Source organism: Ambystoma mexicanum, chromosome 5p (genome assembly GCF_040938575.1).
Source record: "Ambystoma mexicanum isolate Mex_15411 chromosome 5p, UKY_AmexF1_1, whole genome shotgun sequence".
Classification (NCBI taxonomy): Eukaryota; Metazoa; Chordata; class Amphibia; order Caudata; family Ambystomatidae; genus Ambystoma; species Ambystoma mexicanum.
The window spans coordinates 207,134,766-207,151,136 of NC_090930.1; the positions used below are offsets into that span (position 1 = coordinate 207,134,766).

The window sequence follows — 16,371 nt, forward strand, 5'->3', positions numbered from 1 at the left end:
AGGCATCTTCTCTTGAGATGTCTTCTTGAGGCGCTTGGGTTGCTCTCGTTGGCGGTTGATATAGTTTTGAGAAGTGTTCCACCCACTGGGATTCACCCACCTTGTTTTGGACATGGTCGTTGTTATTATTGGCGGTTCCCTTTATTAGGGACCAAAACTCCTTTGTGTTCCTGCCACACACTGCCTGCAGCATTTCTTCTGAATCCTGCTGATATAATTCGAGGCCATGGTGTATCAGCCAGTTTTTATAGCTTGTTCTAGCTAACTTGAATCTTCTTTGGTTTTCCAATGAGTTTTTTTGTATTGCCTTCTTTATTTGGCGTAGGATTCTTCTTCGTTCTACTAGCTGTAGGTTGCGTGAGTGAGTGTGGGAGTTCACCTGATTCACCTTATTTGTTTTTTCAAAGTATAACTTGTCAGTAGGGGTACACAGTCCACTTACAAATTATCGTTGTAGAGGAATTTATCATTCCTGGTAATAATCCCTCGGTATGCTTCGGATATTTGTCTTATTAACTTCTTAGATATTCTTACAGGATTACCGCCTGTATTTGCTTCTATGTATTGGAGCATTCGATGTTGAGGTAGTTGTGACGCTGTCCAAGTTGTGACCAAGATGTTGTGATTGCTGTTTAGTGTCCTTTTAACTTCAAAACGGTCTGTCAAGGCTAGCAGCTCTTCCGAGACGAAGGTGTGATCGATGGTTCTGCTTTGGTCTGCTCGTTCCCGGGTTGGAACTGATACATTTAATTTTTGTCTCATCCAATGCAAGATGTGCACATCTCTTTCAGCCATTAAGGCCTCCCATCTCCTACCTCTCATGGGAATTGGGGACGATCTTGGTAGATGTAATCTTTGGTCAAAGATCTCGGGGCATATTGCGTTTAGACTGCTGTTAATTATCACGTGGTTACATTGGTGAGTCGTGGTTGCTTCATCCAACACCGTTTCCATTGACTTCAAGTACGAGTAGTCTGTAATTGGTTTGGGTTCCAGTATGTGTTTATTACAAGGATTGTCTCCACCCGCTCCTCATTGTTTAATATTATTTATGTACTATCTACATATTGGTCTATTTTAACAGTGTTTCCCCTCACCCTTACACCGCGTGCTCCTGTGCAAGTTCATGAATATGCAGGAGGCGGCTTCCTGCCCAGTTCTGGCACATCCATTAGGGGTTCCAGCTCAATGGAGATACAAAAGTCAGTTTAATGCATCTAGGACATACATGATATAATATGATATGGCATTCATAACGCAACTGTACACAGGAGTTTCCATATGCACATGTTGATTTGCTGTGCACAGATATGTGCATCAACACTACTTCTGAGAACATGTCTCATTATGATGCAGAATAATTAGATTGTCCTCAGACTGTCTAGTTAACTAACTTTCGTATATCATAGGTCCAAAGCATCCTTCTTCTGGAGAAGTTCATATCTGGGTCAAAGATACCAAGGATCTGCTTCAGCTTCGACCATCAGGTGTTGATTCCTTCGTAAAATGGTATGTTTTTACGCAAATCCTCTTTGCGTTCCACGCCAAGCATTGTGAGTGTGTTAGCATGTATTTAGCCCATTTTCAATATCAGGTTGATGGGATAGGTTCATGTATTTTGATGTATAATGCTTCAACTTCATAAGCAGTGCATGTTCGATGCGAACACAAGCCTGTACTCATTTTAGGAAGCCCATGAGAAAACTGTAACTTCAAACGTGGGAAATAGAGGCAGTGACTTGGATGTATTGGGAGACCATTGATATTTGCAAATGGGCGATCTATCAATTCCGACCTTAAAAACCTAAATCAATTATTCAGATAAGGTCATGCCATTTTGCGGATCCCATGCTTGCCAATGTTGTTCATAGTCATTCGACAGTGCTATCAAATGTACGAATCGTGCAGGGGGATGCGTAAATGGACAAAGGTCATTTTATAATATCATTTGTGTTGGTGTTTTGCAGAGGGGTTATCCTTATGTATTGAGTATTGTGTATTCATTTAGCACTTATTGCATCTGTGATACGTATCACTGCTCTTTCTACATAGATGGAACACAGGATGTAGACGTTGTTTGTACAACTAACCCATGTTCTCTCCTCAAACACCACAACTTCGTAACTTAGCAGAAGGCATGGGCTCATTCCACACACCCTGCACTCACATACGACACAAACACTATTGCACACCACCTCTGCTATAAGAATTAAGCTATCTTTAATGACAAAGAAATTGAAGTGTAGCTTCTCACATGACTCTCTATCTCCTTTAACACAATCCACCCCTGTTTAGCTCATAGTTTACCTCTGCTGCGCCCATCCACACGCCATTCAGACCTGGGTGACGAGCAGGGCCTTGGCCGCGCTTGCATAACTTTAATGGCTGAAATGCACACACGCATAATAGCACCTCCCAATTCTGTATAGAAGTACTATAGGATTGGAAGCTTTTTCACCATCTCCACCAGACCTGTAGCAAAGCCTACATAGTAATAGATTGAAGACGCCTGTGCCACGGCAGCACTTTGTGCACATGGATGCCTGTTGGCCACTTTACTCGATAGTGGAATTTTTGCCTAATTCCTCATGGGACCTGTTCTGAGGCATCGTCGTCTGCTTGTGTCAGAGTTGTTGCTTCTTTGGGGTAAATATAGGGTTTGGGGTGCATTGTGTTTTATCTGGCGTAGCAAGACTAGGAAGGCTGTTCATTGGACGTTTGCCTCTCCGCGTCATCATCGTTTCGGTGCATGACTTGCAGCATGTATTTGACTCAGCGTTGTCTAGAAATACAAGTTGCCTGAACAAATGGGCCAATCACTTGCTTTTCATTAAAAGTTTTTTCATTTAAGGTAGAAGCAATGTAATTAATGAAAGAGACATTAGGTTCTTGAGGGTAAAGCCAAGTTCCTATCCTAAGGGGAATCCGCTCAAGCGTGAAGCAGTGACCCAGTCTAAAGGTATCTCTCTGTAACTCCACAGCTGCCATGAGATGTCTGTGGCTTGTACTCACTTTATTGAACCCAAGGGCATAGGAAACTTGGATTTCAGTACATTCTGCACAGGGGCCTTCTCTTTGTAGTTATCGTCAAATGTTAGATTGGTTGATTTTGTGTTAGCACATTTCTGAGCAATCTTTGCCACGGAAAAAGCAGACAAGGATATGATGTGATATGATATGATATGATATGTTATGATGTGATATGATATGATATGATATGTTATGATGTGATATGTTATGATATGATATGATATGATATATGTTATGATGTGCTATGATGTGATATGATATGATATGTTATGATGTGATATGATGTTATGTTATGATGTGATATGATATGATGTGATATGATGTGATGTGATGTGATATGATATGATATGATGTGATATGATATGATGTGATATGATATGTTATGATGTGATATGATATGATGTGATGTGATATGATATATGTTATGATGTGATATGTTATGATGTGATATGTTATGATGTGATATGATATGATATGTTATGATGTGATATGATATGTTATGATGTGATATGTTATGATGTGATATGATATGTTATGATGTGATATGATATGATGTGATGTGATGTGATATGATATGATGTGATATGATATGATATATGTTATGATGTGATATTATATGATGTGATATGATATGATGTGATATGATATGATATGATATGATGTGATATGATGTGATGTGATATGATATGATATGTTATGATGTGATATGATATGTTATGATGTGATATGATGTGATGTGATATGATATGATATGTTATGATGTGATATGATATGTTATGATGTGATATGATATGATGTGATGTGATATGGTATGATGTGATATGATATGATATATGTTATGATGTGATATGATATGATGTGATATGATATGATGTGATATGATATGATATGTTATGATGTGATATGATTGGCACTCCTCTCTTGCTGGATGTTGGTGTGCATGAACCATGGAAACTGCGAAGCAAGTCCCACCCGCTGCCAACTCTCCTAGTTCCTATAATTTACTTGTGTGTTTTCAGATGTTATTTTAAGTATATGCGACCAGTTGCGTGGCATGTATTTTAGTTTTTATAACGCAATCAATCTTCTGCAACCTTACACTAAATACGATGATCACAAAAGGTGAATCATCCTTGAAAAACCAGAGGAACTGAATTGCTCATGGGGGTGGTAAGGGTCAATGTCACTTTCACTGGTGTTCACGAATATGGATGTCAGATGGGCACACCCCGCTCAGCTCACAATTGCTTTTTTCATATTCATGTGGATTGAGGCTGCATTGCCGTTCGTCACTAGTTCACCAATTAAGCTGCCCACACATACACACAACTTCCTTCAGTGTGGTTAAAGTATCCTGTGCGCACGGCTGCAGGTTTTGGTATGTTCTTGCAGAATGCAAACATGCATCAAAAGGCTTCATGGCATTGGCAGCACAAGATATCCCACTGAGGGAAGAAGGTTTAGAGGCTCCCTGAGAATAGAATGGTTGTGATAGGTTGGTGAAAGAATAAGTGGTTGATCACGGATTTCATCGTAAGGGGAAGAATATTTATACTAATTGTGAGATGCCAGGACCAAAAAGAGACACTCAACATCATGGGAATACTGAGAGTGAGCAGAGAATGAGGTACCATCAGTGATAAACACTTCGATGAGCAGAGAGAGAGAGGTGCCATCATTAATCAGCACATTGATGAGCAGCGAGCGAGGTATCATCACTAATAAACACATTGATGAGCAGAGAATGAGGTACCCTCAGTAATAAACGCATCAATGAGCACAGAGAGTGAGGTACCATTGTTAATAAGCACATCGATGAGCAGAGTGGGAGGTACCATCAGTAATAAACTCATCGATGAGCAGAGAGGGAGGTATCATCAGTAATAAACTCACCGATGAGCAGAGTGGGAGGTACCATCAGTAATAATCTCATCGATGAGCAGAGAGGGGGGTACCATCAGTAATAAACTCATTGATGAGTAGCGAATGAGGTACCATGAGTAATAAACGAGCAGAGAGGATGGTACCATCAGTAATAAACTCATCGATGAGCAGAGCGGGAGGTAGCATCAGTAATAGACACATTGATGAGCACAGAAAGCAAGCATTAAAGTTTCTCGAGAGCTTGTCCTGAAGAAAGGATAGACCAAACCATGTGTGCCACAGTGCACCAATCAGAGGGCTTGTATAACTGGAAGCAAATGCAGTCTACGGAGCTTAGTACTAGCAGTATAAGATCAACAAGAGTGGGTAAATAATGATTGAGCTGTTCTGCTCTGAGTAAGCTCCAGTCTTCTTCAAAGATCATTGAGGAAGGCCCAGATGGGGAGCATTCTTGGGAACTGGGGGTGAAATAGCCGCCGGTCTACGATGTAGGAGGAGGAATTATAATTATAATTGTTTTTTTATAACGCGCTTTATACCGAAGAGGTTTCTAAGCACGGATCCTGGATTCGAACCTGTGTTGCTCTGCGTTGTCTTGCTTCCAAGACAAGCGCGTTGCCACTGAGCTATAATACACATGCGTATAAGGAAGGGAAGGGAAGAATTTTCCAGATAACTTTTGAGGCAAAGATTTAGGAGCTAGAGGCTTTTCCAAGATGGGCGGTCAATGAGAGCTCAAAGTCAAATAGAATGCTGAGATTGCAACCTGCCAGAGCAGATGATGGAGGGAACCTTACTCCCAGAGGCAATAACAGTGCTTGCAAAGGCTGGAATTTGCAGCCCCCAACATTCCTGTTTCATTAGAATTTAAGTTAAGCTAGTTTGCAGCCCTCCAGGAGGTCAAAGAGGTCATGCATTTTTTATCGAGGTGATGACAGAAGTCACCCACATTCTGGTCGAAATGAATCAGAATCTGGGTGTCACCAGTGGAGGAGCCACAGGAGCCATAACCATGGAGGTCCATCAAGTGGCGCAGATAAGCATTGAGGGAAAGATGGAAGCGTGCTGAGCCCCTGGGGAACACCACAGTTTTACTGGTGAAGAGAGGGAGAGAAACAGTCTGGGTGTGGTCCCCCAGGAAAGAGCAAATCCTCACCATATGTTCTGACAGGCTATTGTTGTTGACAGTGTTGAATGTGGTCAACTTTGCAAAACATATCCCAAGTTCTGAAAATCTGCTAGGCCGCCACCTGGCTTCTGTGTACTCTGACGTCAGGTCGTCTGAAATATACATATATATGTAGAACGGTGCTTGTGGCTATGTGAATTCACCTTAAGGCTGGTTAGATCAAGTAACCTATCACAAAGCAGATACATTAGACAAGAATACTAAACCAATGGGCCTCATTACAACCCTGGCGTTAAGAAGTTAACGGCGCCGTAAAAGGCTGCGGTGCCGTTAAACCCTTAACGCCCAATTCACACTTTAACGCCTGCTTTTTGCAGGCGTTAAAGTCCAACCCGCTAAGGGACCTTGGTGCTAATTACGGCACCGTAATTTATGGCGCCGTAATTAGCGCCTTCCCCATTCCCATTGAGCCCTATGGGCCAAAAATGGGAATGGGGAAGGGGCCATGGTGAATGGGGATTTACTGCCCCGCCAACCTTGGAATGGGGCGGTAAATCCGCCATCCACCATGGCGGAATCCGGCATGCACCATGGTGCTAATAGCACCATGGTCCAACGCCAGGGTTGTAATGAGGCCCAATACGTTGATTGAAGGCAGTTATATTTAATTCGGTACGTCGTCCTTTCATCGTGGGATGTTTTTTTGGAGGGTATTGTACCGCACATTTTTTCCCAAAAAAACTCATCGAATTTTAGGTGGGGGGGTTAGAAAAATATATAAATTGGGTGTGGGTATTCCGGAATATATAAAAAAATTAAAGGGAAACCCCCCAAAATAAAAACAAAAAATTTGATGAGTTTTTCCAAAAAAAAATCTGCGATAAAAACCCTGCAAAAAAACATTCCACGATGAAATGACATGGAACCAATTAATTTGTATCCTTATGTTGCATAATTATAGACAAGCACAGGGGTGCAGCTGAGAGCGCAGGTAGAGAATTAGGCTTGGAAACTCACCATGGGGCGCAGTTCCGACATACACCAGAGGTAATGTCTAAACAGGTGAAGGCATATGAGTTGCCTCTGTAAAAGGAAGAGTGGGGACAATGCACTGATGGATTGTAGGTTAAGCACCATTTGGCATGGCTGGCTTGCAAATACTAGTTTGGGTTTAAGGGCTCTCTTGTCAGCATGCACTGCTTGGTTCTTGCAGGAGGTACCCTTTGGTGTGAACTCTGTACAGCATTTCAATAATAAAATACAATGCTAGCAATAGTCTTGGCATAAACATTTGCACTGGGTATGATATGATATGATAAGTCATTTATAACGCGCCTATACACAAGTGTTTCTAGGTCATAATACAAAACTGTTTCTATGGGTTATGTTAAAAATATAGGGGAATTGTAGGGTATAGCGAATTACAAATCGGAAGGCTGCGACAGATTATTCAGCACTTTGCTTTAACTTCATGTAAAATTGCACACTACCTTGGCCAGAAGGTTGTTATGAATTGCTGTGAAAGGTTTTGATCTTTGAAAACCTACAGCTCCTAGATCTTTATTCACGTTAAGCGCTCTGAAGCTATCAGGGAAAGTTTGTGGGGGAGTTGTTTCATCCTATGGGCTTGCACTGATGTCCCTCAGTGAGTGGCGGCTTCAGATCACAACGATGCTCCCTGCGTTTCTAACACACTGATCAATTGCCCTGTCATTTTCCTTCTTTCAGTTACGTGCTTCCCGATACCAGCAAGAAGAGTTACCAGAAGACCCGGGTGATCAAGAAAGATCCAAACCCAGTGTTTAACCACACCATCGTGTACGATGGCTTCCACACAGAGGATTTAAAGGACGCGTGTGTTGAGCTGACCATATGGGACCACGAGAAATTTACCAACCACTTTCTGGGAGGGATCCGGCTGGGACTTGGGACCGGTGAGTAGGCTCCGAGGCTACGGGTTTGGAAACCCTTTGTTTCCTTGTGACACGGTCCTTGTTCTGAAGCCATATCCGATCTTAAATAAGTCTAGTAAGATGAATGCACACGTGAGCCAAAAAGCTCCCAATGTTGTGAACCTTTCAAGTTATTATATGTTCCAAATGACATCTAATGGGGGTGGAATCTGATAGGAAGGAAGGTATAGAAAATTGATGAAAATTACCGCATGTGGGATGTTGCTGACCTTTAGTTCATATTGTGTCAAGGGATACATGTACTGCATATTTCTGTTTGCCACAGATATTCTCGCTAGGCTCCATTGCTGACCCTGTGATAATCACAATATTCCTAATTATCCCCAACCTAAGGATACCACTTAATTAATAGGATCCCAAAACTGAATGGCGGTCATTTGATGGATTGCAAATGCAGTGTAATGGAACCCTGATGCCCACTCCCTGTCCCATGTCTTCGGATCTCTAGACCTACCGAAGAGTCGTGCAACCATTGTCCACTATCCATGCTCAGAACCATCTACGTGGCAACACTTATGGACATATTTTACAGCATAGGCCCACCTTGGCTCCTGCAACCTCTAACGCATGGGACTGCAACCTTTGGCTCTCCAGATGTTTTGGATTGCAACTCCCATTACCATTACCCATCAAAGTCAATGGTGAGGGAAGATGGGAGTCGTAGTCAAAAACAGCAGTTGAGCTGCAAGTTGCAGATCCTTGCTCTAACCTATGCTGTCCATTCACATTTGCCACAGCATAGCATAACCCCTGCACCACTCTCGCGCTGAATGATGGCAGCAAACTAGAGCGTTGATTTACAGCAAAAACGAATGGTGGTGGTGAACACCTTCCACAAACCCAACCCACCACCAACTTCTCAAACTAACAGCAAAACAGGGACCAACCCCTTAGAGCCAAGAGCCCTTACTAACATCTGAGATCAGTATCAAATCAGTACAACTTTTATGCAAGAACACTTACTGTCTGAAGAGTACAACAGCCATGCCCCTGATTCTTTACTAGCTCTTTACGGCTTGAGAGGGCAAGGCCTTGTGGCCAACCCCCAACTTTCCAGTCATGCATGTCCACATCAGCAGTCCTTGGGGGCATGTTAACTCCACAGATCCCCCTTATTCAGCACTCCCATAGGTGGCTTCTTATGTGGAGATATTATATGATATGATATGGCATTTATAACGCGCCTGTACACAAGTGTTTCTAGGCGCTACAAGAAATGGAGGGGAAAACAAAGGGAGAACAACACAACGATCTTACTAGGCCCTGTGTTATTCAGATCGCATAAGTGTGGGGAAGAGGGAAGGTGAGAAGTGTCGGGGGGGGGGGGTCTGGTAACTCAATAAGTACAGCCAGCAAATGGCTCATAAATGCAAAGAGAAGGGACTGTAGGGTTGCAGGTACAGACCCTTAACTCCTGGGGGTGCCCAGAGGCAGTTCGAGGGCAGCTGGACATGCAGGAGCCTGGGCCCAAGTTAAGAGGGTATCCAGGTGCCCGGTGCGCGGAGCAGCCAGGTACATCAGCAGGGGAGAGGAAGAGAGAAAGCTGAAGTGAAAAGGAAGGTCTTGAGTTGCTTACGGAACCAGAGGTGGTTCTGCTCAAGTTTGAGAGAGGCAGGGAGGCTGTTCCAGAGGGAGGCCCCAGCCGAGGAGAGAGTTATCAGCCACCAACTCTCTGCTTGGAGAAGCGTTTGACCCTCAGAGAGTTAGGCTTTAGAGAGCGAGGAACATTTAGGAAGAGAAAGTTGGAGGTAGAGCGGTCCCAGGCCCCAGAAAGCCTTGTGGATGATGCAGATGGTCTTGAACTTGATCCTTGCAGCCATGGGGAGCCAGTGAAGAGATTTCAGAGCTGGAGAGATACAATCGCTGGGCTTGAGGCCAAGGACAAGTCTCACAGGACTGTTCTGGATAAGCTGTAAAGGTCAAAGAGTAGAGACAGAGAGATTTAGAAAGAGGCGGTTGCAGTATTGCAGCCTAGAGAGGACCAAAGCTCTGCAGACAGTGAGCTTCTGGGGGAAGTGAGGAAATTAAGAATACCTCTGAGGAGGTGCAGCTGATAGTTTGACTTCTTAGAGACGTCAGAGGTCTGAGGAGAGAAGGAGAGGGTGCAGTCAAAGATGACACTAAGGTTCTTAGCCTCACACGAAAGAGCAGGAAGAGGGCCCAGAGTGGGCAGCCAGAGAGAGAGAGGAAAGGAGGGATCCGGTGTCCCGAGGAGGAGGATCTCAGGCAGAGATCGTTGGTGGCACACCATTCCTGAATTGTGACCAGACTGTCTGGTATGAGAGAAAGAGAAGAGGTGGCTGAAAGAGAGCTGGGTGTCATCCGCATAACACTGACAATAGGAACAGAAAGTAGCGGAGCAGTGGGCAAGAGGTGCCAAGTAGTGGTTCAAAACCCAGGGAGAGAGGATAGACCCCTGGGGAACACCACAAGCAGAGAGAGAGATAGAAGAGAGTAAAGACCCCAATTGGACCTACGAGGGTCGGTCAATGAGAAAGGAGGTCAACCAGGCCTTCGCCTGATTAGTGATACCCATGTTATCACGGAGGCAATTGAGCAGGACAGCATGGTTCACCATTTCAAAAGGAGACGAGAGATTGAGGAGAATGAGGACAGAAGGGAGCAGCTCTTCACGGGTATTTAGGAGTTCAGTTTCCGTGCTTCTTGCAGCTCGGAAGCCAGACTGGTGGTCGTGGAGATAACCAACAGATTTAGTATGCAGATTAAGCTGGGTGATGGCCAGCTTTTCCAGGAGTTTTGCCAGGAAAGGACAGATGGAGATCAGCGATAGTTATCCGGAGAGGAAGGGTCGGCCGAGGGTTTCTTTAGAAGGGGGTGCAAAAGGGAGTGCTTGAGGGGAGAGGGGAAAGTTCCAGTGGCAATTGAGGGATTGTGGAAATCGGACAAGGCTGGATCAAGGGTGTCAATGTGGTCCTTGTTGATTCTGGATGAGAAGGGGAGAACCTGCTTTTACATTAAATGATATTTATATAGCGCACGATGGGCCCGTAGGCATAAAGTCTCTAACAGAAGTACAAAACATACAACAGATGAGGACATCTATACTAGTCTAAGAAATCCTATCTAGAAGGTTCAATGGATCAAGCCAGCTGGAAATATACTTCCAAGACAGTACTACCCTGTAAGGCATACACATGAAAAAAGGAAGGTTTTAAGATCTTTCTTGAATATTGCCAGGAGTTTATGTTTGCGCAGATAATCTGGAAGTTGGTTCCACAAAATGGGAGCTTTAAAAGCAAAAGCCCCATTCTCCACCTTTGAAGTTTTTGGTCTAAGTTGCTCCATAAGATTGTAAGAACCAGACCTTAACGATCTGGTGTTTACTTTATCATTGATGTAGCACTGAAGAGATGGAGGCATCATTTGCATTCTACAATTAAATGTTATAACCAGGGTTCGGAATTTAATTCTGGACTCCACTGGAAGCCAGTGAATCCCCCGCCTGGCTTCCAAAACATGTTTGCACCTTGATAGCCCCATTACAACTCTCACAGCACAGTTCTGAACCTGTTGTAGTTTCTGTAGGGCCAACTTGCCGATGCCTAGTAATAGGCTGCAATAATAGTCCAGCTTGGCCCCTATTATCGCTCTCACAATGGTTTCAGCGCTTTCTGTGATATGAGAGGCCTCAGGTGTGACAACAGTTTAACATAATAAACCGAGGAAGACACAACTGAGGACAGGTGCGCTTTCATATTGAGAGACTGGTCGAGGGTGACTCCCAATATTTTAGTTTTTGGGAGTGGGCATATAATATCATCGCCTAGCTTGAAGGAGCCATAGACATTATTTAGAACCTTCAGAGAATGTGGGGAGACAACAATCATTAACTCAGTCTTAGCCCTATTCAGAGCCAGATAATTATTCAGCATCGAGTTTTCAATCAGGCTGAAGATTCGGTTAACTTCAAGCTCATCCAATTCTGTCTTTGACAAGACTTTCATAGATCAGATTTGTCTAGAAACATTGTCAGGGGTGAACAGGGGAAAGGAGGAGAAAGAAGGAGCAGAGCCGGCCTCAGACATGCCAGGAGTGGTAGAGAAGGAGAAAGAAGAGGAGGTAGAGGAACAGAGGGTGAACAGGATGTCCAGAGTTTTAGTGGTGAAATGAGAAGCTAAGGCCGTGCAGAGGGGCTGGGACGAATAGGAGAGGTAGAGACTGCAGCAGGATTGGCCAGCTCCTTACAGATTTTGAAAAGTTCGGCCGAGTTGTTAGATGTCGCAGAGCCACGGGTTTGGATGTGGGCTCTCTTCTTAGAGAGGACAGAGACTCTGCCACCACTTCCTCTCCGCCACCCTAGACTTGTGTTTAAGGGTGACAAGGTCGGAATCGTACCAAGAGTTGCACTTGGATTTGGGCTTCAAGCGAATCCTCATGACAGGGGCAAGGACATCCAGAGTGTTAGAGATAGAGAGAGGAAGGTTAGAAGACTGTGTCAGGGTGTGAGTCAGCCAAAGGTGCAGGAGGAGGAGAGAAAGTAGGGGCAAAAGCCGCAACTGACACACGCTTCATGGATCGGATGACCGAGAAGGTAGGTGGCAGTGCTGAAGTCCGCTTGTCATGAGGGGTAGAGAGAGAGAGGTGTGAGGAAAGGTGTGGTGGGGGGTTAGACAAGGGAAGGTCTGAGAAGATCAGAACATCCAGGGTGTGCCCTGCACAGTGAGTCAGGCCAGAGGGAAGAATAGAGAGAGTGAGAAAGAGAGAGAGAGAGAGAGAGAGAGAGAGAGAGATAGTGAGAGACAGAGAGAGAGAGAATCGCAGAGGTTGCAAAGGAGTCCCGAAGAAGGGCTGGTAGCATCCAGCTCGATGTTCGGGGCTGTGAGGAGGGGAAGTTGAGAGGAAGAGGCAAGGAGGGAGGAGCAGAGATCAGCCCACTCAGAGAGGAAGAGGGTGACCTGGCCAGGTGGCCTGTAGATAGTGGCCACAGTGAGAGAGAGGCCAGGATAGATAGAGAGCCTGCAGACCAGGCATTCAAAGGAAGGATAGTCCTGCATTGGAATGATAGAAGCAGGGTACCACTCTCGGAAAATCAAGGCTGCACCCCACCTGGATGGTTGGTTCTGGGCTCGGAGAGGTTCTTGTAGCCATCGGGAAGGAAGGTGTCAAAACTCGTGACAGAGCTGGTCGTGAACCAAGTCTCGGTGAGACCGAGTACATCCAAATCAAGCTCTTCCAGGAGAGGGCAGATGTCAGATGAATGTTTGAAAGCTGAACAAGAGTTGAGAGTAGCAATGTGGAGCAGGTTGCCTCATTTGAAAGACTTCTGGGGAGGGGCACAGGTCAGGGGTATGCCCTGCAGAAGTGTTGAAGATGCTCGAGGATGGGCAGAGGGGGAAGGAAGAGAAGGCAGTGTAGTCAGAGAGGGAAAAGAGAGTGCCATGGGGGTTACAGAGGAGGGAGGCAAAAGGGTGGCCGGAAAAGCAGCAGGGGGTCCTGAAGAGGTGGCTGAGGAAGGAGTTGACAGAGGAGCCAGTGATAGAGGGGATAGCAGGAGAGCAAAGGAAGTTGATAAGGCGTGGAAAGCGTTTATCAAAAAGGAGGAGATTGGCCTGAGTGACCTGGACCAAGACGATGCCATTTAAGTAGACATTAATGATGGTCTAAGAGGAGTGGAAGGGGGCCTGGAGGATGTTCCACCAGGTGTCACCATTAATGTGAGAAGAGGAAAATAAGAGAGAGAACAGAGACCATATGGGGGGGTCCATAGGCCTGGAGAGGGAACAACAAAGAGTATGTCGGTAAAGGTTGGCCTGAAGAAAGCACTGGTGTAGGTATAAGTGATAGGGAGGCCTGGGTTGGAGACCAGGATGTCCCTTGTGAGCATCTTCCTGCCAGACTTAGTGAGAGGGATAGGAGAGTCAATAGAAGTTTGAAAGGATAGGTGGGACAGAGAGCACCATAGGGTTTGCAGGGAGGAAATAGGGGATAGGGAGAGGGGAGCCCCAGCCAGGAGAGAGGAGGCCCAGGGTGGGGGCAGACAGGAGGTAGGTACAAGGGGGACATGAAAGGGAGGGGGGCACAACAAAGAACAAGAAAAATTGTCCTATAAAACAGATGCAATACAGAAACAACATCAAAGAACAGGGCACAACCTGGAAACATGGAAGTAAACAATGCAGATGTAATACAGAACCAAAACCAATGAGCAGAGCACACAGTGGACCTAGAGGTAAAGAATGCAAATTCAGTACAGAACCATAAAGTAAACACAGAGCACAACAGGGAACCTAGAAATGAAGAATGCAGGCAATGCAATGTAGTGCCACAAACCGTGGCGAACAATACAATATCAGAACCGTGGAGATCAACACAAAGTCAATACCATCAACAAGGCACAGAACACAACATGAACCTAGAAAAAAGAAACCATGGAGCACATCACAGTGTCAAAAACAGTACACAATAGATCAAGGAAGGTTACCACAAGGAAGGGATCAAAGAACCACCTTCAGCTATTCCTCTGCAAATACCTCCCCTCTCGAGCTCTTCACTCCTCTACCTCCAACTCCCTCAGGGTCAGTCGTTTTTCAAAGAAACGAGCTGGGGGTAGATGTCTGTCTTCGGCTGGGGCCTCCCTCTGGAACAGCCTCCCTGCCACTCTAAAACTTGAGGAGAACCATCTCTGGTTCCGGAAGCACCTCAAGACCTTCCTCTTTTCTTCTGCAATCGCTCCCCCTCTCCCCTGCTGATCTGTTCTCTCTTGGCACCATGTACCTGGCCACCCTCTGTCCTCCGGGCCCAGGTACCTGCTCACCCTGCCACCCTCCCGCACTGCCTCCAGGCCACCCCTTGCACTGGGGTCTGTAGCTGTACCCATACAGCCCCCACCCTTTTTCTTCCTGCACTTATCGGACCTACCCTGTCTGCTGCCTTAAACCTAGCACTTGCAAATTGCTGGCTGCACTAAAACTGTTTGTTGCCTTTATTATTTATTTATTGTTATTTATCTGTTTCTCCTCTGCTTCGCACTTTCCACTTCTCCCCCTTCCATGCACTTTTCCCCTCCCCCACTCCCATGCACTTGCGCGTTCTCAATGTCACTGGGCCTAGTATGATCACTGTTTTGTTCTCCCCTGTTCCCCTCCCTTACCTTGTCGCGCTCTGAAACACTTGTGTACGAGCGCGATAGAAATAAAATATCAATATCAATATCAAAGGCTAAGATGCAAGAGGAAGGCAGTGGGAGAGCAGAATAGGATAAGGGGATCTACAATGCGAGCGAGTGCACGTGGCTAGAGAAGCAAGGCGCACATGCAGCCAAGTAGCGATGCAGCGCACGTAAGCTACAGGACCTACAAGGAGAGGGTGCGCACATGGCTGGAAAAGCAAGCGAACAGGATGGGGGCCCAACGATGCGAGGGAGCGCACGCGGCTGGAGATGAAGGGATCGCACACAGCCAAGTTGTGAGGGAGCGCACGAAAGTGACAGGATGTGGGTAAATGCGATGAGGGTGCGTGCATGTGGCTGGAGAAGAAAGGGAGTGCACGCAAGCGAACAGGATGCAGGAACCTGCGATGGGAGGGAGGGCAAGCGGCCAAGGTTGCGAGGGAGCACACATGGCCTAAGTTGCAAGGGAGCGCATTTAAGAGGGGGAGACACAAGGGGTGGGGGAAGGGGTTGCGAGGGTCGGTTGTAAGCAAACTCTGACAACAAACGCTATTAGTGGAACCAAGAGGCTCTAACAGGGATAGCGGACTCCTGGCACAGAGCCACTTAGCACTGCATCCATTGCACACCTTGCCGCTCTCCTAAAGATGTAGCTCAACAGGAGTGCACAAACATGTCTCTCATCCTACCATGTTAGCTAAGCCTCAATTGCTCATCACTGATAATGATGAAATAATGGAAATACAATTTTATTTTTAACATTGTACTCAAGAGACAGCGATTTCCAATATATACTTGATTTATTGGTTTTCATGAACATATTAAATGAAAAAATTCTCTGCACCCTTTTACTGTCATTTTCATCACCAGCATGTGTGAACAAGGTGGCACATTGTTCCTGAGTATCTTTTGATTTTTTTTAAAATAGTTCTTAATTGCAAACACAAACGTAAATAAAGGTTTGGTACAAGGTATCGAAACTACTTAGCAGTTAATTAGGTTTTAAAAGCTTATGAAAGTAACATTCCAAACAGGAAAATGCAAGTGTTTGAACTGTGAAAAAAGTACATTTGTTAAACTGGCACAAACATCAAGTATACCAGTATTAAAAACATAACATATCTGCTGCTTATAATCATATGTGTACAAGTTTGCCCTCTCCAACTACCACACAGTCTGCAAATACTGCTTTATTTTTTCACGTTTCAGTCTTGACACATTCCTGT

The 16,371-nt window shown here is 45.1% G+C and overlaps 1 protein-coding gene across 3 annotated transcripts in view; it reads left to right on the forward strand.

Moving 5' to 3' along the window:
- The window catches only part of LOC138480861 (synaptotagmin-like protein 2), a 749,121-nt gene that overhangs the window by 722,063 nt on the left and 10,687 nt on the right, over positions 1 to 16,371 (forward strand). For all 3 annotated transcript variants that reach the window (XM_069612635.1, XM_069612634.1, XM_069612636.1), the window contains exons 15-16: positions 1,410 to 1,509; positions 7,772 to 7,977. In XM_069612635.1, the coding sequence (XP_069468736.1) occupies positions 1,410 to 1,509; positions 7,772 to 7,977 (306 nt within the window). The remainder of the gene's footprint in view (positions 1 to 1,409; positions 1,510 to 7,771; positions 7,978 to 16,371) is intronic.